A 15,779-nucleotide genomic window follows, 5' to 3' on the forward strand; every position below is an offset into this window, starting at 1 on the left:
AGAAGATGACAGATCTCATGCCGAATGCAGCAGACAGGCTGAGCGATGTAAATCAGTAGGATTTGAACTTTTGGACACATAAATTGGAGAGCCATTTATAGAGTCATAGATTTATCCAACATGGAAACAGACCCTTCACCCATGCTAAACTAATCTAGTCCCATTTGCCACCACTTGGCCCATATCTCTGTCTATGCTTCCTATTCATATACCCATCCAGATTCTTTTTAAAATGTTGCAATTGTACCTGCCTCCACCACTTCCTCTGACAGCTCATACCTGCCTCCACAACTTCCTCCAACAGCTCATTCCATACACTCACCACCCTCCATGAAAAGGAGGCCTCTCAGGTCCCTTTTAAATATTTTCTCTCTCACCTTAAACCCATGCTCTCTAGTTTTGGACTCCCCTAACTTGGATAAAAGATATTGGCTATTCACCCTAAGCATGCTCTTCATGATTTTATAAACCCCGAAAAGGTCACCCCTCAGCCTCCAGCTCTCTAGGAAAAAAATCACAAGCTATTCAGTCTCTCCCTACAACTCAAATTTTCCAGTCCAGCAACATCCTTGTAAATCTTGTCTGCACTCTCTGAAGTTTAACAATATCCTTCCTATAACAGAGACACCAGAATTGAATGCAATATTCTAAAAGTGGCCTTACCAATGTCCTGTACAACATGATACCCCATCTTCTATATTCAATGCACTGACCAATGAAGGCAAGCGTGCCAAATGCGTTCTTCACCACCCTGTCTACTTGCAGCTCCACGTTCAAAGAACTATGCATCTGCACCCCTAGGTCCCTTAGTTCAGCAGCATTCCCCAGGCCCTATATTAACTGTACAATTCCTGCCCTGATTTGCCTTACCAAAACGCAACACCTCATATTTATCTAAATTAAACTCCATCATTTCTAAGCAAGGAGCTGTTTGCAAATTCCTTGATTTTTCTACGTGAGTTACTTCCTTCACATTCTGAATCAAAATGTTTCTAAAGATTGTGATAAGGTATTTGACACCTTTGATAACACTCTGCATATCGCCCTATCATCACTTCAGTTTCTGTATTCAAGGTTCATCCTACACCATTCCTGTCAGCTCCAGAATGTTGCAATTGGTAAGTGTATCTTCCACTGCCCTCTCTTTTCAGCATTCTCAAGGGATTATTCTGTCCATGAAACCCTCGTCCACTCATCAGTCCTAACACCCAATCTGTTCCCTACAGTGTTGCAAGCACTGGAGGCGAGCACTGAACCTAAACTTTATTCCTTATTACAACTATTGCCACTCTCTTTGACTTTTGCCATATGAAATCTTTCATTAATTAATTCCTGCCCTCTACCCAATCACTAATTGTGGTTATCATGCCCCTCTCTTGCCCTTCTATTGATTTAAAGATATTTATAGTTGTATCTTCATAAGTTCTGATGAAAGGGCATTGACCTTAAATATTAACTCTACTTCGCTCCACATTTGTCAAGTATTTCCATAATGTTTTTATTTTAAATTCAGATCTCCAGCAGTGTTTTGTGTCAAAGATGAGCCCTTTTGGCTTACGTGGGTCGATAATACCTTTTTACTCGTGAAACATCATTGTGAAGAAACCTTTTTTTGGTTTGGAAAAAAAACCCAAAGACAGTTCAAGTGTCATCTTAATCGCCCTATTGAGCAAATATCATTGTTAGCTACTTACTTTAATCCATTAAATAGTTGGAGCATTCCAAATTTCCACCAGCTCTTCCAAAAGTATTTTCCAATAATCTACAAGACTGAATAAAACTATTACCTTCCATAACTGGGTTACTCAAGTATCACCATGTCCTGAAAAGCAATCACCCAAAGAAGGCTTGTCTCCACCAGTAAGGATTTTCTTTGGAGCAAGTCAGAGTTTAAACTGATAATCCTAGATCTATTGACACATTGTATTCTAACATGGACAAACTTTTTCTGTTTTGCAAATTCTATTAAAAATACTCAGATGATCTTTTCTTACCTTGCTGGTGAGGGAACGCCACGACATAGCTCGACAGTTTGACTTCACAGGTTGTGCCACACTCCAACGGTATTGCAAACCTTCCAAAATAGTTCAGCATTTCTGTGACAGACTGGAAACAGAAGTGTTGGACTAGGCACTGTCCTCTTTCTGTGACAAGCAGTCGGAGATGCTAAAAAGTTAGAAAAACATTTGTGAATCACTACAAGATTCTATTTGGTATTACAGTAGTTACTGGGCACAGTCTAGTTTACTTAATTTAACAAATAAGACTTTATTTTGCAAGATGATTCAGCTCAAGAACAAAAATAATCCTCAAGAGCTTGTCATTCCCTACTTCAGGAGTAGAGAACGATCATTGTTCTCAACAAAATCAACCAACCAAGGTCAGAGAATGACCAAAGCTGCAATTTATCTGTCTGTTAGGTCCTGTACCACACCATAGAGAGAAATTACGCTTAGAGCTGTGGACAACAATATAAAGTTTATTTACTTACATAGAAATGCACAGGAGTTACAACGTAGAAACATGCATTCTGCCTAATTAGTCCATTACTTGTGTAGTAAATAGTTCGAATCAGTTATTCATTTTTTACCATGCCCATTTCTTCCTTTTTATTTCATTTGTCCATCCAAGCTAATTTTAAATTTTGACTTAGATCATCTTATACAAACCCACTAAATATAGTTTCTATTTTGGACACTTGGTAGTTTATGTTGTGTCTTGAAACACAGTTTCTAGCCTTAACTTACTCACTCATTTCTTTGAGCATTCAGTAGTATAAGTGATAAGGCTAATGAGGTACAATTTGCATAATCACAGGAAGTAATGTGATTTCACATGATCTCTTGTAGCCTTGTGTCATGGGGTAGCCACATTAAGGTGTTCCTCAATAAAGTTAATGTTTTCCTTACCCCTGCAGATTCTGTAGATACTAGTTAGCAGCGGAGTAAGATTATTGTACGGTGCAATAGTGCAAGAACATTTATGGAAATATCTCTGCCATTACTGGCAAGCTTCAAGCAGGTCAAAGGCTCTTGCCAATGACACTTCCAGTCCATAAAGAAGGGACCTTGTCCAGCTCAAGCAGAAATAAGGATACATTGACAGCAAAGATTTCCAAGCTATCACTCTGCATTCAGTCTTGTTGAGAGGATGAGCACTTAGCAGATCAGTACACTGTTGTATGCAACGGATGGCTGTGCAGATAATATCCTGGTCAGACAGGAATTGATAAATATAAGATCTGTATGAGGGAGTGATAAAAGGAATCGATTCCCACTTCAACGTATGAGAAAAAGGAGTGTTGACTAGGCTAAATGCATTAAGTGTACATACTGACAAGTAAAATATCTCTACTTTTTTCAATGATCTTTACAGACTTGTAGAGAACCGATAGTATTTCAGCTTAAAGGAAGAACTAATCAGGGACAGAATTGTGATCTGTCAGTTTCAAGCAAGGGACATAGTACAGTAGGTTAAATTTAAAAGTAGAAAATGAGGGACACTGAAAGAGTGTGAATCAATTGCCCTTGCTACCTGTTAACAGTGTAATGGAAAAAAGATACAAACACAAAAATTGTTCCATCAAAGAGACCAAATGGTGTTTTGTAGAAAGAATGTGAGTGTATGTGGCAGCAAACATTTGTACAGAGAAACTCTCAGAAGATGGTCAAGTGCATGAAATAGAAGTGATCAACAAATTGGAGATGCTCTTTCCTGGTGAGATCACTAGAGCGCTGATCTCCTAGTAGATGGAAACAGATAAGATTTACATTAGGTACAGGTGAAATAGTTTTAGTTTTTTTTCTGACATGTAAGTGTGGTTGGAGTAAAGGTCTCTTCAGCCATCACACATTTAACTACATGGGCCAGGACGTATATAGAACTGTGAACTGCCCTTCAACATAAAGACAGAAAACTCATTCAGGCTTTATATAGAACCCTAACCCATCATTGATAAATAGTAAAGGCTATATTGACTTATAGAACATAGAACATAGAACATAGAAGAATACAGCGCAGTACAGGCCCTTGGGCCCTCGATGTTGCGCCGATCCAAGCCCACCTAAACTACACTAACCCACTATCCTCCATATACCTATCCAATGCCCTCTTAAATGCCCATAAAGAGGGAGAGTCCACCACTGTTACTGGCAGGGCATTCCATGAACTAACGACTCGCTGAGTGAAGAACCTACCCCTAACATCAGTCCTATATCTACCCCCCCTTAATTTAAAGCTATGCCCCCTTGTAATACCCGACTCAATACGCGGGAAAAGGTTCTTGTCTTGGATTTGCCAATATAGAGGAAATAAAAATGAAAGAAGTTCAGCCTAAAACTTCACTTCTGTATTTCCACAACTGTTTATAGGATTAAGGAGGTATACCACACTGTACACCTTTAAACAATGCTAGTGTATCTGTTTAGACCCAGAAAATATCCTCTCCCCCTCTTGCCAAATCGAAAGAACAAAATTGTCTCAATATTGTAGCTAAGGATTAGTTCAGCTCTGACAGACCCCAAACGATCTATCAAAATTTTCATAGGTTTTACGCAGCTCAACAGAATGGATGAATACAAAGTTCATCCTAAATTGTCTGTGGATGAAAGCTTAATAAAATTCAGAGAGAGGTCAATCTTCAAGAAGCTGATGCAAGTAGTGGCTTCTGGCAACAACCCCTCAGTGAAGAGGTCCATGTTACCCAGAACCTTCATTACTCTGGAAGTTTTATTTCACCTTTCAGCATCATATCAGCACCAGAAATCTTCCAGCGGACAATGCTAAATAACCTAAAAGGAATGGAGTTGTACTTCACACGGATGATGGCCTACTCCACTCAGAAACAGCAATGACACAAGAGTGCGAGCTGTGCTGCAATGTCTACGGGAAGCAGGAAGCACTGAACAAAAAATATAAATTCTTGCAACTGGCTTGCAACTTCCTTGGGTATATTATGGATGCACAAAGGACGAGCAATTAAAGCCTTGGAAATTCATTAAATGTTACGGAACTCCAGTGATTCATGTCTTTTTTTAAATTTTGTTTGTGAGATGTGTGTGTCCTTGGCTGGGCCATCATTGGGGTGCAGGTGCACCTATAGTGCTGTTAGGGAGAAACACCATGACTTTGATCACCAGTGTAGGGCTGGTGATATATTGGCTTGGAGCAGAACCGACAGCGGTGCTACTTCCATGCATCTGCTGACCTTATGCCTCTAAATGACAGAGGTTATGCCTTTGCCAGGTGCTTTGAAAGATGCCTCAGTGAGATACTGTAGTGCATCTTACAGATGATACACACTGCTGCTACTTAATGCTGAAGGCACTGGATGGTATCAATCAGGCAGGATGCTTGTTGTAGATGGTGTCAAACTTTGATCTTATTGGAGCTGCATTCTTCTCAGAAAGTGGAGAGTATTCAAACACATTCTTAATCTTGCCTTAAAGATTGTAGACAGGCTTTGGGGAGACAGGAAATGAGGTAATTTGCTGCAGAATTCCTAATCCCTTACCCATTCCTATAGTTAAATACTTACTCAGCTGGTCCAGTCCAGTTTCTGGTCAATGGTAACCCATCCAGATATTGATAGTGGCAGATGCAATCACAGTAGTGTCACTGCATGTCAATGAGGAACGGTCAGCTTCTCTCTATTTGGGAATGGTCATTGTCTGACACTGGTGAGGTGCAGTTGCCCAAGCTTGGATAATGGCTTAGACTACTTCTGCATCTGTAGATGCGCAAGTATTGCTGAACATTTGTGCTATAATCAGTGAACATTCCACTTCTGACCTTATTATGACAGGAATGTCGTTGATGAAACAGCAGAAGACATTTGTACCTAGGCCAATACCCTAAGATACCCCTGCAGAGAGATCTTGGAGCAGAGATGACGAACTCCAACAATATCAAACAGCTTTTGTTGTATGATGCATGGCTCCAAACACAGGATTCTGCAGGGAAGCTTTCGTGCAATGTGTTAAGTCTGACTGAGATGTGGTAACAAGGCAATATAGAGCATCATAGGAAGTGATGCAATGTCACATGATCATGCTCTACCTTCATCCTGCCACAAAGTTGTAGGACAGAGTAAGATGTTTCCTCAATAATGTTTTCCTTACCTGAGCGGATACTGTAAATACTCTTTAGCAGCCCAAGGAGACCATGAATAGTACACATTTTAGAATGCACCCCCCCGGAGTCTAGCATCTTGTCTTCCTTTCACCATTAATGAAAGGAATGGTTTCAGCATAATTAATTTTCTCTTAATCCTCTTACTCTTGACCACTATGGATTCCAAAGCTCCAATTCCTGAATTGGATTAGTAAAATGTAAATGTTGCTTGATTATTTAAGACAAGGAGGAAGAAACAAATAATGACAGCTCCATTAACCTAGTTGTGATGAAGTTATTGGAGTCTATCACATGGGCCTGGGTAACTGAGTAGTTGGAAAAATCCAAAATGCTCAAAGTCATCATGAATTTGTGAGAAATAGGGCAGTTTATTAGACTGGACTTTCAGTGTGGAACAATGAATGAAGTTGTATGTTAGAGTTTCTATCCTCATTCACTCCTTCTGATATTTTAATGCTATCCTTGGAGAATATTCACCGATATATATTTGTTGATGATGCCCAATTCTCCTCTCCTGCTGGTATTCCTGTTCTAAACAAGTTCCCACTCTTCCGTCTCAATGGCTTTGTGGTTTCCCCAGTTTTCAAATAAAACATACAGAATCAACACTCCCATTTATAAATGCATTCATAAGTAGTCATGATTTGGAGATGCCGGTGTTGGACTGGGGTGTACAAAGTTAAAAATCACACAACACCAGGTTTAGTCCAACAGGTTTAATTGGAAGCACACTAGCTTTCGGAGCGACACCTGATGAAGGAGCGGCGCTCCGAAAGCTAGTGTGCTTCCAACTAAACCTGTTGGACTATAACCTGGTGTTGTGTGATTTTTAACTTCATAAATAGTCACATCTTTCTTCTCTCCTTTGCCTCACTACCTTTTTCATCTCTTTAGTCCTTTAATTCTGGCTCTTCCATATATCTATGGATATTCTCCATAATGGGCTTCAATGATCACTCCCTTTTACCACAAACCCTTTCAACTTGCATTTTCTTTGCCTATTTAGGAATCCTAGCGCTGATCTTTTAAACAATGCTCTTCTTCACCTTGCTAAACGCTGCTTACTCCTCAGCATCTAGTTTTCCTCTGTCAAGGACCTTGTGAAGCTTTCGATATTAAAGGCACTTCAGAAAGGCAATTGTTATCCGTTCTCAGCTTTTACCTACCCTTTCAGCCATTAAGGTGGTATCACAAATGCATCCACCTTTGCTCATCAGAATATTTTAATAAATGTGCAAAGTAAAGCTCTGTATATGCGTGTTCTTATTACCTTGGCTCTCCCTTGATAGTTGAACGTGAGGACATACTCTCCCCGCTGTGTTTCACTTTGACGCACAAGGAATACCCCATGACCCTCAGTTCCTGGAATCTGTACCAGCTGTGCTGCTTTAAATCGGGAGATTGGACCATGAAACCAGGCATAGGATGAGAACAGTCGGTCTGTCTTTTGATAGGGCTGTTCTGTCAAGCAATGATGGGCAGCTCCTGAAAACACAATTAAAAGGTCAACAATTGTACTATTTTTGCACAATATTAGTGTATCAGGAAGAGAATGGGGGAGAGGAATTCTTTTTGAATATTCTTTAGTACATAAATCAGAGAATGTGAGCAAGACTGAATTTCCCAATTTAAGGTAAATAAATCGTCAGGATAAATTGAGTCCAGTAGTAAATTACTTATGACAAACAAAATCTAAGTGGACTAACTTGTATCAAGCATTTAATATTCTTTAAGGAAAGATCCTTGAAATAATCCTGGTGAAATGTCACCTGGAAAACTATAAATTGATAGAGAACTGTTGAGTTCCAGAAAAGGAAATTCATGTTTAACTAACTTGCTGGGCCTTCTCAAAGATACAGTTACTGTGGTGAATAGGAAGAATAGAATTGATATATTACACCAGGACTATCCAAGATGTTACAACAACATTCCAGATCAAAATAATGTCACAGAACTAGTGATAAAGAAGCTGCCAAAATATTAGACTGAAAACAGGCAGCAAAACATAGCCATAAAATTAGGACTTAACAGGCTGCAAAGAGGATCTAACCAAAGTACTGTATCCCATCCTTTGCTATTTTAATGGCTTACTGACCTTACGTTAAACAATCTCCAAGTTTGCAGTTAGGTTGGCAAAAGATGATGGGGCGGAGGGAGCAGTGTTACTAATGCCAGATGTTTGCAGTTAGAAAGGTATGTTGAGTTGTACGTTGCTTTAGAGTCATAGCAATGCACAGCATGGAAACAGACCCTTCGGTCCAACTCGTCCATGCCGACCAAATATCCTAACCTAATCTCGTCCCATTCGCCAGCACTTGGCCCATATCCCTCTAAACCCTTCCTATTCATATCCCCATCCAGATGCCTCTTAAATGCTGTAATTGTACCAGCCTTCCTCTGGCAGCTCATTCCATCGCTGTTTGTTAATTTTTCCTAGAATCATTCCGATGTCCAGAAAGACATGAACTCAAACAGCAAAGGCAGTAACTGTGCAGATTCAGTGCTGTGTGGGTTTCTTTCTCTCTCTCTCCCTCACTGACCATGTGGTCACTGCCTCCTTTTAAAAGTGCCATTGTTTTGATCTTTTCTTCCCCAAAGCAGTAATTGCTGCTCCTGGTATTCAAGGTAATCACCTCCAACACCAAAAATACCTCAAAAAAAAAGGAGCATCTCTTAAAGCTATAACTTTTTTTCCATCCTCCATCTTGGATTACCTAGAATCCAATTTTTGGTAAAAAGACATTGCAGTGATTACAAAAGCAATTAGCAAAAGCCAATCTGGTCAAATTAATCATTATACTGAATGTTTCCAATACAAGGAGCAAGAGGACTCAAATAAACTTTCACTCAGAGGGCAATAGACTAGGTTATATGTAAACAGGAAGAGCTATAAGTTTAATAACACAGCAGGCTCAAGACACAACTGGATATTTTTCTGAAGAGATTATTGTGGTGGAAAACAGGTAAGCGTTACTATAATTAGCCTATATCGACATATGGCTCCTGCTTCGGCATGGCAAGCACTGTGCACCAAAAGAATTGGCATAGAATACTTAGAAGTCAATCACTACTATATTTTACTGGCACTCCAGCTGGTGTTTTGGAGGTTAAGATAGGAACTGAAATGTGGGTTGCTGACTTTCCTGGCCCTACCATTACTCTTTGTGGTACAGCTGTGGAGCGTAAACTGATAAATGAAAAATTAGCTCAAAGGCCTTCTCAGAGGCCTACAGGTAGCACTATAAAAATGAAGTGAAAGTTCGGAATTGAAATTATAGACTCATACAGGAAAGACGGACACCACTCAGCCTATCATGCCTGAGTTGGTCCTTTGTCAGAGCTATCCAATTAGCCTCAACCATAATCCTCATGCAATGCTATGCAAACAACATTTTTCAAGTATGTATCTATTCACTTTTCAGAGTTAGTGCTGAATCTGCATCCATTACATTTTTAAACAGCATATTGCAGATCATCATAACTTGCTGCATAAAATAAATGTCTTCACAACTTCCCTCTGCTTTTTTTGCCAATTATCTTCAATTTGTTTTCCGTGTTACCAGCCGTCCCACCAGTGAAAATAATTCTCCCCATTTACTCTATTTAATACTCTCAAAATTCTATTAACTTTATTAAATCCTCCTTAACCTTGTCTGCTCTAACCTTAACCATAATTCCAGCTCCTCCAGTCTCTCCACATCACAGAACACCTTCATCTCTCCTGATGAAGGGCTCCGGCCCAAAACATCGACCTTCCTGCTCCTCGGATGCTGCCTGACCTGCTGTACTTTTCCAGTAACACACGCTCAACCCCCTCTCAAAAAAGACACTTAGCACTGAAGGAGGGACACATGCTGTAGCTACTTTATAGAAAGCCCTCTAACATTTGTCCACAAGTTCCAGAATATCATGCTGGCAGTATCAAGCACACTGGCCAAATAACAGTCTTCAAGCCCTCAGATAATATATTACATGACTCCTGTATTTTAACCAAATGTGCTTCAGGCACCAAGGATCACATTTTTGGCTCCATATTGTCTTTGTAAATTTAAATATAGATTTGGGTTTTGTTCTCCGTAAGTGCTTACTATCTGTTATAAGGTAAGAGGCAGTCAAGTTTAAAAAGTTCATACTTGGTCTGAATAAATATTTTCTTTGCCATGCACACACAATCAACTTAGAAATGTTCACTAATAGTATCTGAAAGCCTAATGTGTATGAACCATGTTTCTCTGTTGCTTTAACCACTTCAAGGTGAATTAAATAAACTAATATACTGGTTGTAATGGGATTTTCCAGGCTTATATGAATATACAATAAATATCACCTCAATTTAAATTTTTCTCCTTCTTGACCTTAAGGTGCTAACTCTATAATGTCCTTACTGATTTTATGGGTTGGTTAGCTCTCAGCTCTTTGCCCCTGCTGACCACTCTTCATCTGTGAGACAAAATTTGATAAACAAAAAGACAATTCAGTGAAAATAGTGGCAGATGTTTCAGCTGATGAAAGACAAATATAAAATGGGTGTTATGGAATCTCATTTTCAGAAGCAATAAATGTTTGAAATTACCTGCACTCAGAAATGGCCAAGCCCTTTATCAAGTATCCCTGCTGTCATTAAGCTTCTCATTCACATGAAAAGTGATCCAAATACCCAGTTTAGGCCATTCACAAAACACAGTCTTCACCGAGTAGGGCACTCATTAGCTCTGCCCCCTTTGTGGTTCTTTGGCTTAAAACAGAGTCTGCCAAGAAAAGATCAGACTTCCATAATTGTTACTGTGGAGCCAAGTGAAGTGAAAGGTATTCCTGTTCCTTCACTGTCATTGGATCAAAGTCCTGGAGTTCCATCTCTAACAGCATTGTGGGCCAACCCACAGCACATGGACTGCAGCAATTCAAAAAGGCAGCTCATCACTGCCTTCTCAAGGGCAAATGGAATTGGGCAAAAATTGCTGGCCCAGCCAGTGATGCCTACATCCCGTGAATGAATTTTAAAAAATACTTCCCTGAATCTGCCACTATCACGTACAACTAACCCTACTCGGTCACCACCCTACCAGAAGGATGTGGATGCTTTGGAGAAGGTACAGAAAAAGGTTTACCAGGATGTTGCCTGGATATGGGGGATTTTAGTAATGAAGAAAGGTTGGCTACACTGGGTTCATTTTCACTGGAACTCAGGAGGTTGAGGGGTGACCTAATAGACGTTTATAAGATTGTAAATGGCATGGATAGAATGGCAAGTATGAGGCTTTTTTCCCCAGGGTAGAAAGGTCAATTACTAGAGGACACAGGTTCAAGGTGCAAGGGGGTAAATTGAAAAGAGATGTGTAAGGCATGTCTTTCACACAAAGGATGGTAAGTACCTGGAACACATTGTCAGAGGTGGTGGTAGAAGCAGACACAAAAGCAGCATTCAAGAAGCACATGAATAGGGAGTAGAGGGATATGGATCCTGTAAGTGAAGACAGTTTTAGTTTGGAACAGCAAACAGCGATGCAGGTTGGAGGGCCAAAGGGCCTGTTCCTGTACTGTATTGTTCTTTGTTCCAGAGTCTGGGTTTTTGCTAGAGGAGCACATGTCTGTTTTGCCAGACATTTACGCAAAGGTGTGTGAGGGCATGCAAGAGTGCTAGAAGCTTGTACAAGCTAAACACTGTGCTAATTATTTCTAGCTTTACAATATTACTTTTGCTTTTGAAGCAGAGGGTGGGACACTTAATTAAGAAAACTTAGGCCATAATACTTTAAGTTGCAACATGTTTTCTAATCATATCAGACAATGCTCATTTGCAAGCATTCTTGCCTCTGAGTCAGAAGGTTATGGTTTCAAGTCCCACTCCAGGATTTGAACATAATCTGGGCTGCAGTTTACTGGGAGTTTTGAACTGTCACAGCTGCAGTCTTTTGGATCAGACTTTAAACTGAGCTCACATATTCTCAATCATTTGGATGCAGCAAATCCCATGACATTTTAATAAGCAGGAGACTGCATCTCAAAGGTACCTAATTGCTTACAAAATATTTTTGGATGTCTAATGGTTGCAAAAGATGCTATATACATAAATGCAACACTTTCTTTAATTTGAATTCATAATTCTATCAAACAAGAGGAAGCGTCTAATCATCTCCCTATATCTCTTAAATCCCAATTACAACATCTTGGGGATTACCATTGACCTGAAACTGAACTGGCCCAGCCATATAAATGCTGTGGTTACAAGGACAGATTAGCGGCTAAGAATCCTGTAGCAAGTAAATCATTTCCTGACTCCCCAAAGCCTGGCCACCATCTACAAGACAAAAGTCAGGAGTGTAATGAAATATTCCCCACTGGCCTGGATGAATGCAGCTCCAACAATACTGAAGAAGCTTGATACCATACAGGACAAAGGAACCCGCTTGATTGACAAATCCATAAATGTCACTCCCTCTAGGATGGCAGAAATGCACCAAAGATCCTTAGACACCACCTTCGTTACCACTGCCATCTAGTAGATACATGGGAACAGCATCACCGGAGGTTCCTCTGCAAATCACTCACCACCCTGATTTGGAAATATATTGCTGTTCCTTCAATGTTGCTGGGTCAGATTCCCGGACCTTCCTCCCTAAACAGCTTGTCATTTTACCTTGACCAAATTCATTACTGTAGTCCAAAGAGGAAGCTCACCATCACCTTCTTGAGAAATTAGGGATGAGCAATGCAATACCATAGCCAAGCAGAAAACCCTACATCCCTGAATGAATTAAAAGAAAATATATTGGACTGTATATTCTTAAAAGACTGATCGGAGATCGACTGTGCTATATTGAGCCAAAGAGGTACAATACACACAAGCAAATGTTGTAAGATGCTTTAATGTAACAGCCTGTGATGATACACAACATTCAGCAATAACCATTCTTATACTTTGAGCTTCGGCTAATAACTAGTGGCTCTTAAGAAAGTAATTGCTTAGGACAGTGGTCAACAACCAAAACTCAATGAACACTTTGATCTAATGCAACATAATCCCAGCTTATTTAATAACTATTGCAGCAATGATTATACTTTCAATGATACTGTAACTTTTTTCTTGATTGTTGCAGTACTAATTCTTTCTACCATTATGATTTCTAAAATTTCTCAAATTGACAACTGCTTCTGCGCAAGCTGAAGTATTTTTAGACAAAGCCATCAGGTGGAGTACTTGGCTTTATGGAATCTAATCATAGTAACAGGAGGAGACCATTTGCCCAGCAAGCTTGTTTCATTATTCCAAAAGATCCTGGCTAATCTAAATGTGGCTTTAATTCCACTTTCTTGCCAACACCTTATAACTCATCACTCCTTTATGAATACAAGTCTCCCTAACTTGCCTTGAGTATATTCAATGATGCAGCTTTCACTCCTGTCTGTGGAAGGGTATTCAAAAGACTAATGACCCTCAGGCAGGAAATTCACAATCCATTTAAAATGGAAGACACTTTATTTTCAAACATTGTCCCTAGTTCTCGATTTCTCCACAAGAGGAAATATCCTCTCAGCATCTACCTTATTAAGTCCCCTCCAGAATCTTACATATCTTACTTCTAAATTCCATCGAGTATAGGTCTAATCTGCTCAGCCATATCTGGAATTTTTAGTGCAGTTTTGGTGTCAATTTTTTTTTAAAGTTTCACTTACACTAGAGGAAGGGCAACTAAGGTTCCTTAGATTGGTCTCTGGGACCAAAGGCTTATGCTATGATGAGATTGAGTAAATTTGGCCCATATCCTCTGAAATTTAGAAGAATCTGAAGGAACCTGAAAGGGTAGCTGCTGAGAGACTGACTACATCCACTAGTTGAGGAATCTAAAGTGAAAGAGAGAGTCAGTCTCAGGAAAAGGGAATAATCATTTAAAACCAAGAGGAGGAGAAATCACTTCACTCAAAAGATTAGCAAGTCAATGCATTTCTCTACCCAAGGGGTTGTGGATTCTCCATTAAAAAATACCTGTAAGTTTGGAACAGACAGATATTGGTCTCTCAAAGGGAGTGTGGGTGGAATATGAAGTTGAAGCCAGAAATCCGATATGATCATACTGAATGGTGGATTTGGTGTGTTTCTTTTTCCTAAAGTAATGAGAGCAAAATGGTACACAGTACTCCAGATGTGGTTTCCTCAGTACCCTTGCTACGACATGGGGTAAACCCTTCTGCTTAATTTAAACTAGTAACACAGAAAAAGATTTATCCCGTGCAGTAACCTGTAAAAAATTGATCGGCCAAGAACTATTAAAGTAAAAATTAACAACTTTATTTCTTAAAGTATAACAGAGAATAATTAACTCACAACTATTTACACCTCCTTTCTCTAACTATCATTACCTTTCCTTCTATAATACTAGTCCAATAAAACAGATTTACAGAATAAAAAGATTTACAAGAAAATTCAAATTTTAAAACCAGCCAGGGTCCGAATCTTCTCTTTATCTTCGTCAGTAGATTGGCACTCCAGATCAGTGTTGAAGTTTTTCTCTGTGCAAACTCCTTCTCCAGACAGGTACCTCTCAGAGCTCTGATTAGCAGTCTACAGCTGTTGGTCTGGTGGCAGTTCTCCTCCCAACTGTTCAGTTATCCCTGGCCTTATACCCCAAAGCATCATTGGCTTTTAAGATTGTCAATATACTCAATTCAAACTTGATTGGAATTTGGTACTTTTCAGGGTATAATTTAAACTGATTGGCCTAATTTGAACCAGTTTTGTAATTTCCAAGCAACCAGCTGGCCCAGTAGCTGGAACACATGTTACATTGCGTCTTATTGAGAAGACTTGGTGCTGTCACTGCTAGCTTTTACTATATTAAAGGTACAGCACACCCACAACTTCATAACACCCTCGCCCAAAAAAAAGAACCATCATAGTGAAAAGATGGCTTCATTTTTTCTCTACTTTTTAAACATATTACCCTAACATAGATAACTTTAATACAACTGGGAGAAAGTGAGGACTGCAGATGCTGGAGATCAGAGCTGAAAAATGTGTTGCTGGAAAAGCGCAGCAGGTCAGGCAGCATCCAAGGAGCAGGAGAATCGAAGGTGTCCGCGAGCTATCTTTAGATCGGTGCGACAAACTACTGCCCCCTTGACCATGACCTCACCTCCCACCACCAAACCATCATCTCCCAGACCATCCATAACCTCATCACCTCAGGGGATCTCCCATCCACCGCCTCCAACTTCATCGTCCCACAACCCCGCACCGCCCGTTTCTACCTCCTGTCCAAAATCCACAAACCTGACTGCCCCGGTCGACCCATTGTCTCAGCCTGCTCCTGCCCCACCGAACTCATCTCTGCACACCTCAACACGGTCCTGTCACCCTTAGTCCAAGAACTCCCCACCTATGTTCGGGACACCACCCACGCCCTCCACCTCCTCCATGATTTTCGCTTCCCCGGCCAAAAACGCCTTATCTTCACCATGGACATCCAGTCCCTAAACACCACCCTCCCCCATCACGAAGGCCTCAAAACCCTCCGCTTCTTCCTTTCCCGCCGACCCAACCAGTACCCTTCCACTGACACCCTCCTTCGACTGACTGAACTGGTCCTCACTCTGAACAACTTCTCTTTCCAATCCTCCCACTTCCTCCAAACCAAAGAAGTAGCCATGGG

General features: G+C 40.2%; 1 protein-coding gene across 1 annotated transcript in view; it reads right to left on the minus strand.

Annotated features, from left to right (window-relative positions):
- Positions 1 to 15,779, minus strand: part of LOC122562652 (SH2B adapter protein 3-like) — a 69,841-nt gene that overhangs the window by 17,364 nt on the left and 36,698 nt on the right. Inside the window, exons 4-5 of the mRNA XM_043715676.1 lie at positions 7,403 to 7,617; positions 1,995 to 2,166 (exon numbers count right to left, since the gene is read on the minus strand). Of these exons, the coding sequence (XP_043571611.1) occupies positions 1,995 to 2,166; positions 7,403 to 7,617 (387 nt within the window). The remainder of the gene's footprint in view (positions 1 to 1,994; positions 2,167 to 7,402; positions 7,618 to 15,779) is intronic.

The sequence above is a fragment of the Chiloscyllium plagiosum genome, chromosome 25 (genome assembly GCF_004010195.1).
Source record: "Chiloscyllium plagiosum isolate BGI_BamShark_2017 chromosome 25, ASM401019v2, whole genome shotgun sequence".
Classification (NCBI taxonomy): Eukaryota; Metazoa; Chordata; class Chondrichthyes; order Orectolobiformes; family Hemiscylliidae; genus Chiloscyllium; species Chiloscyllium plagiosum.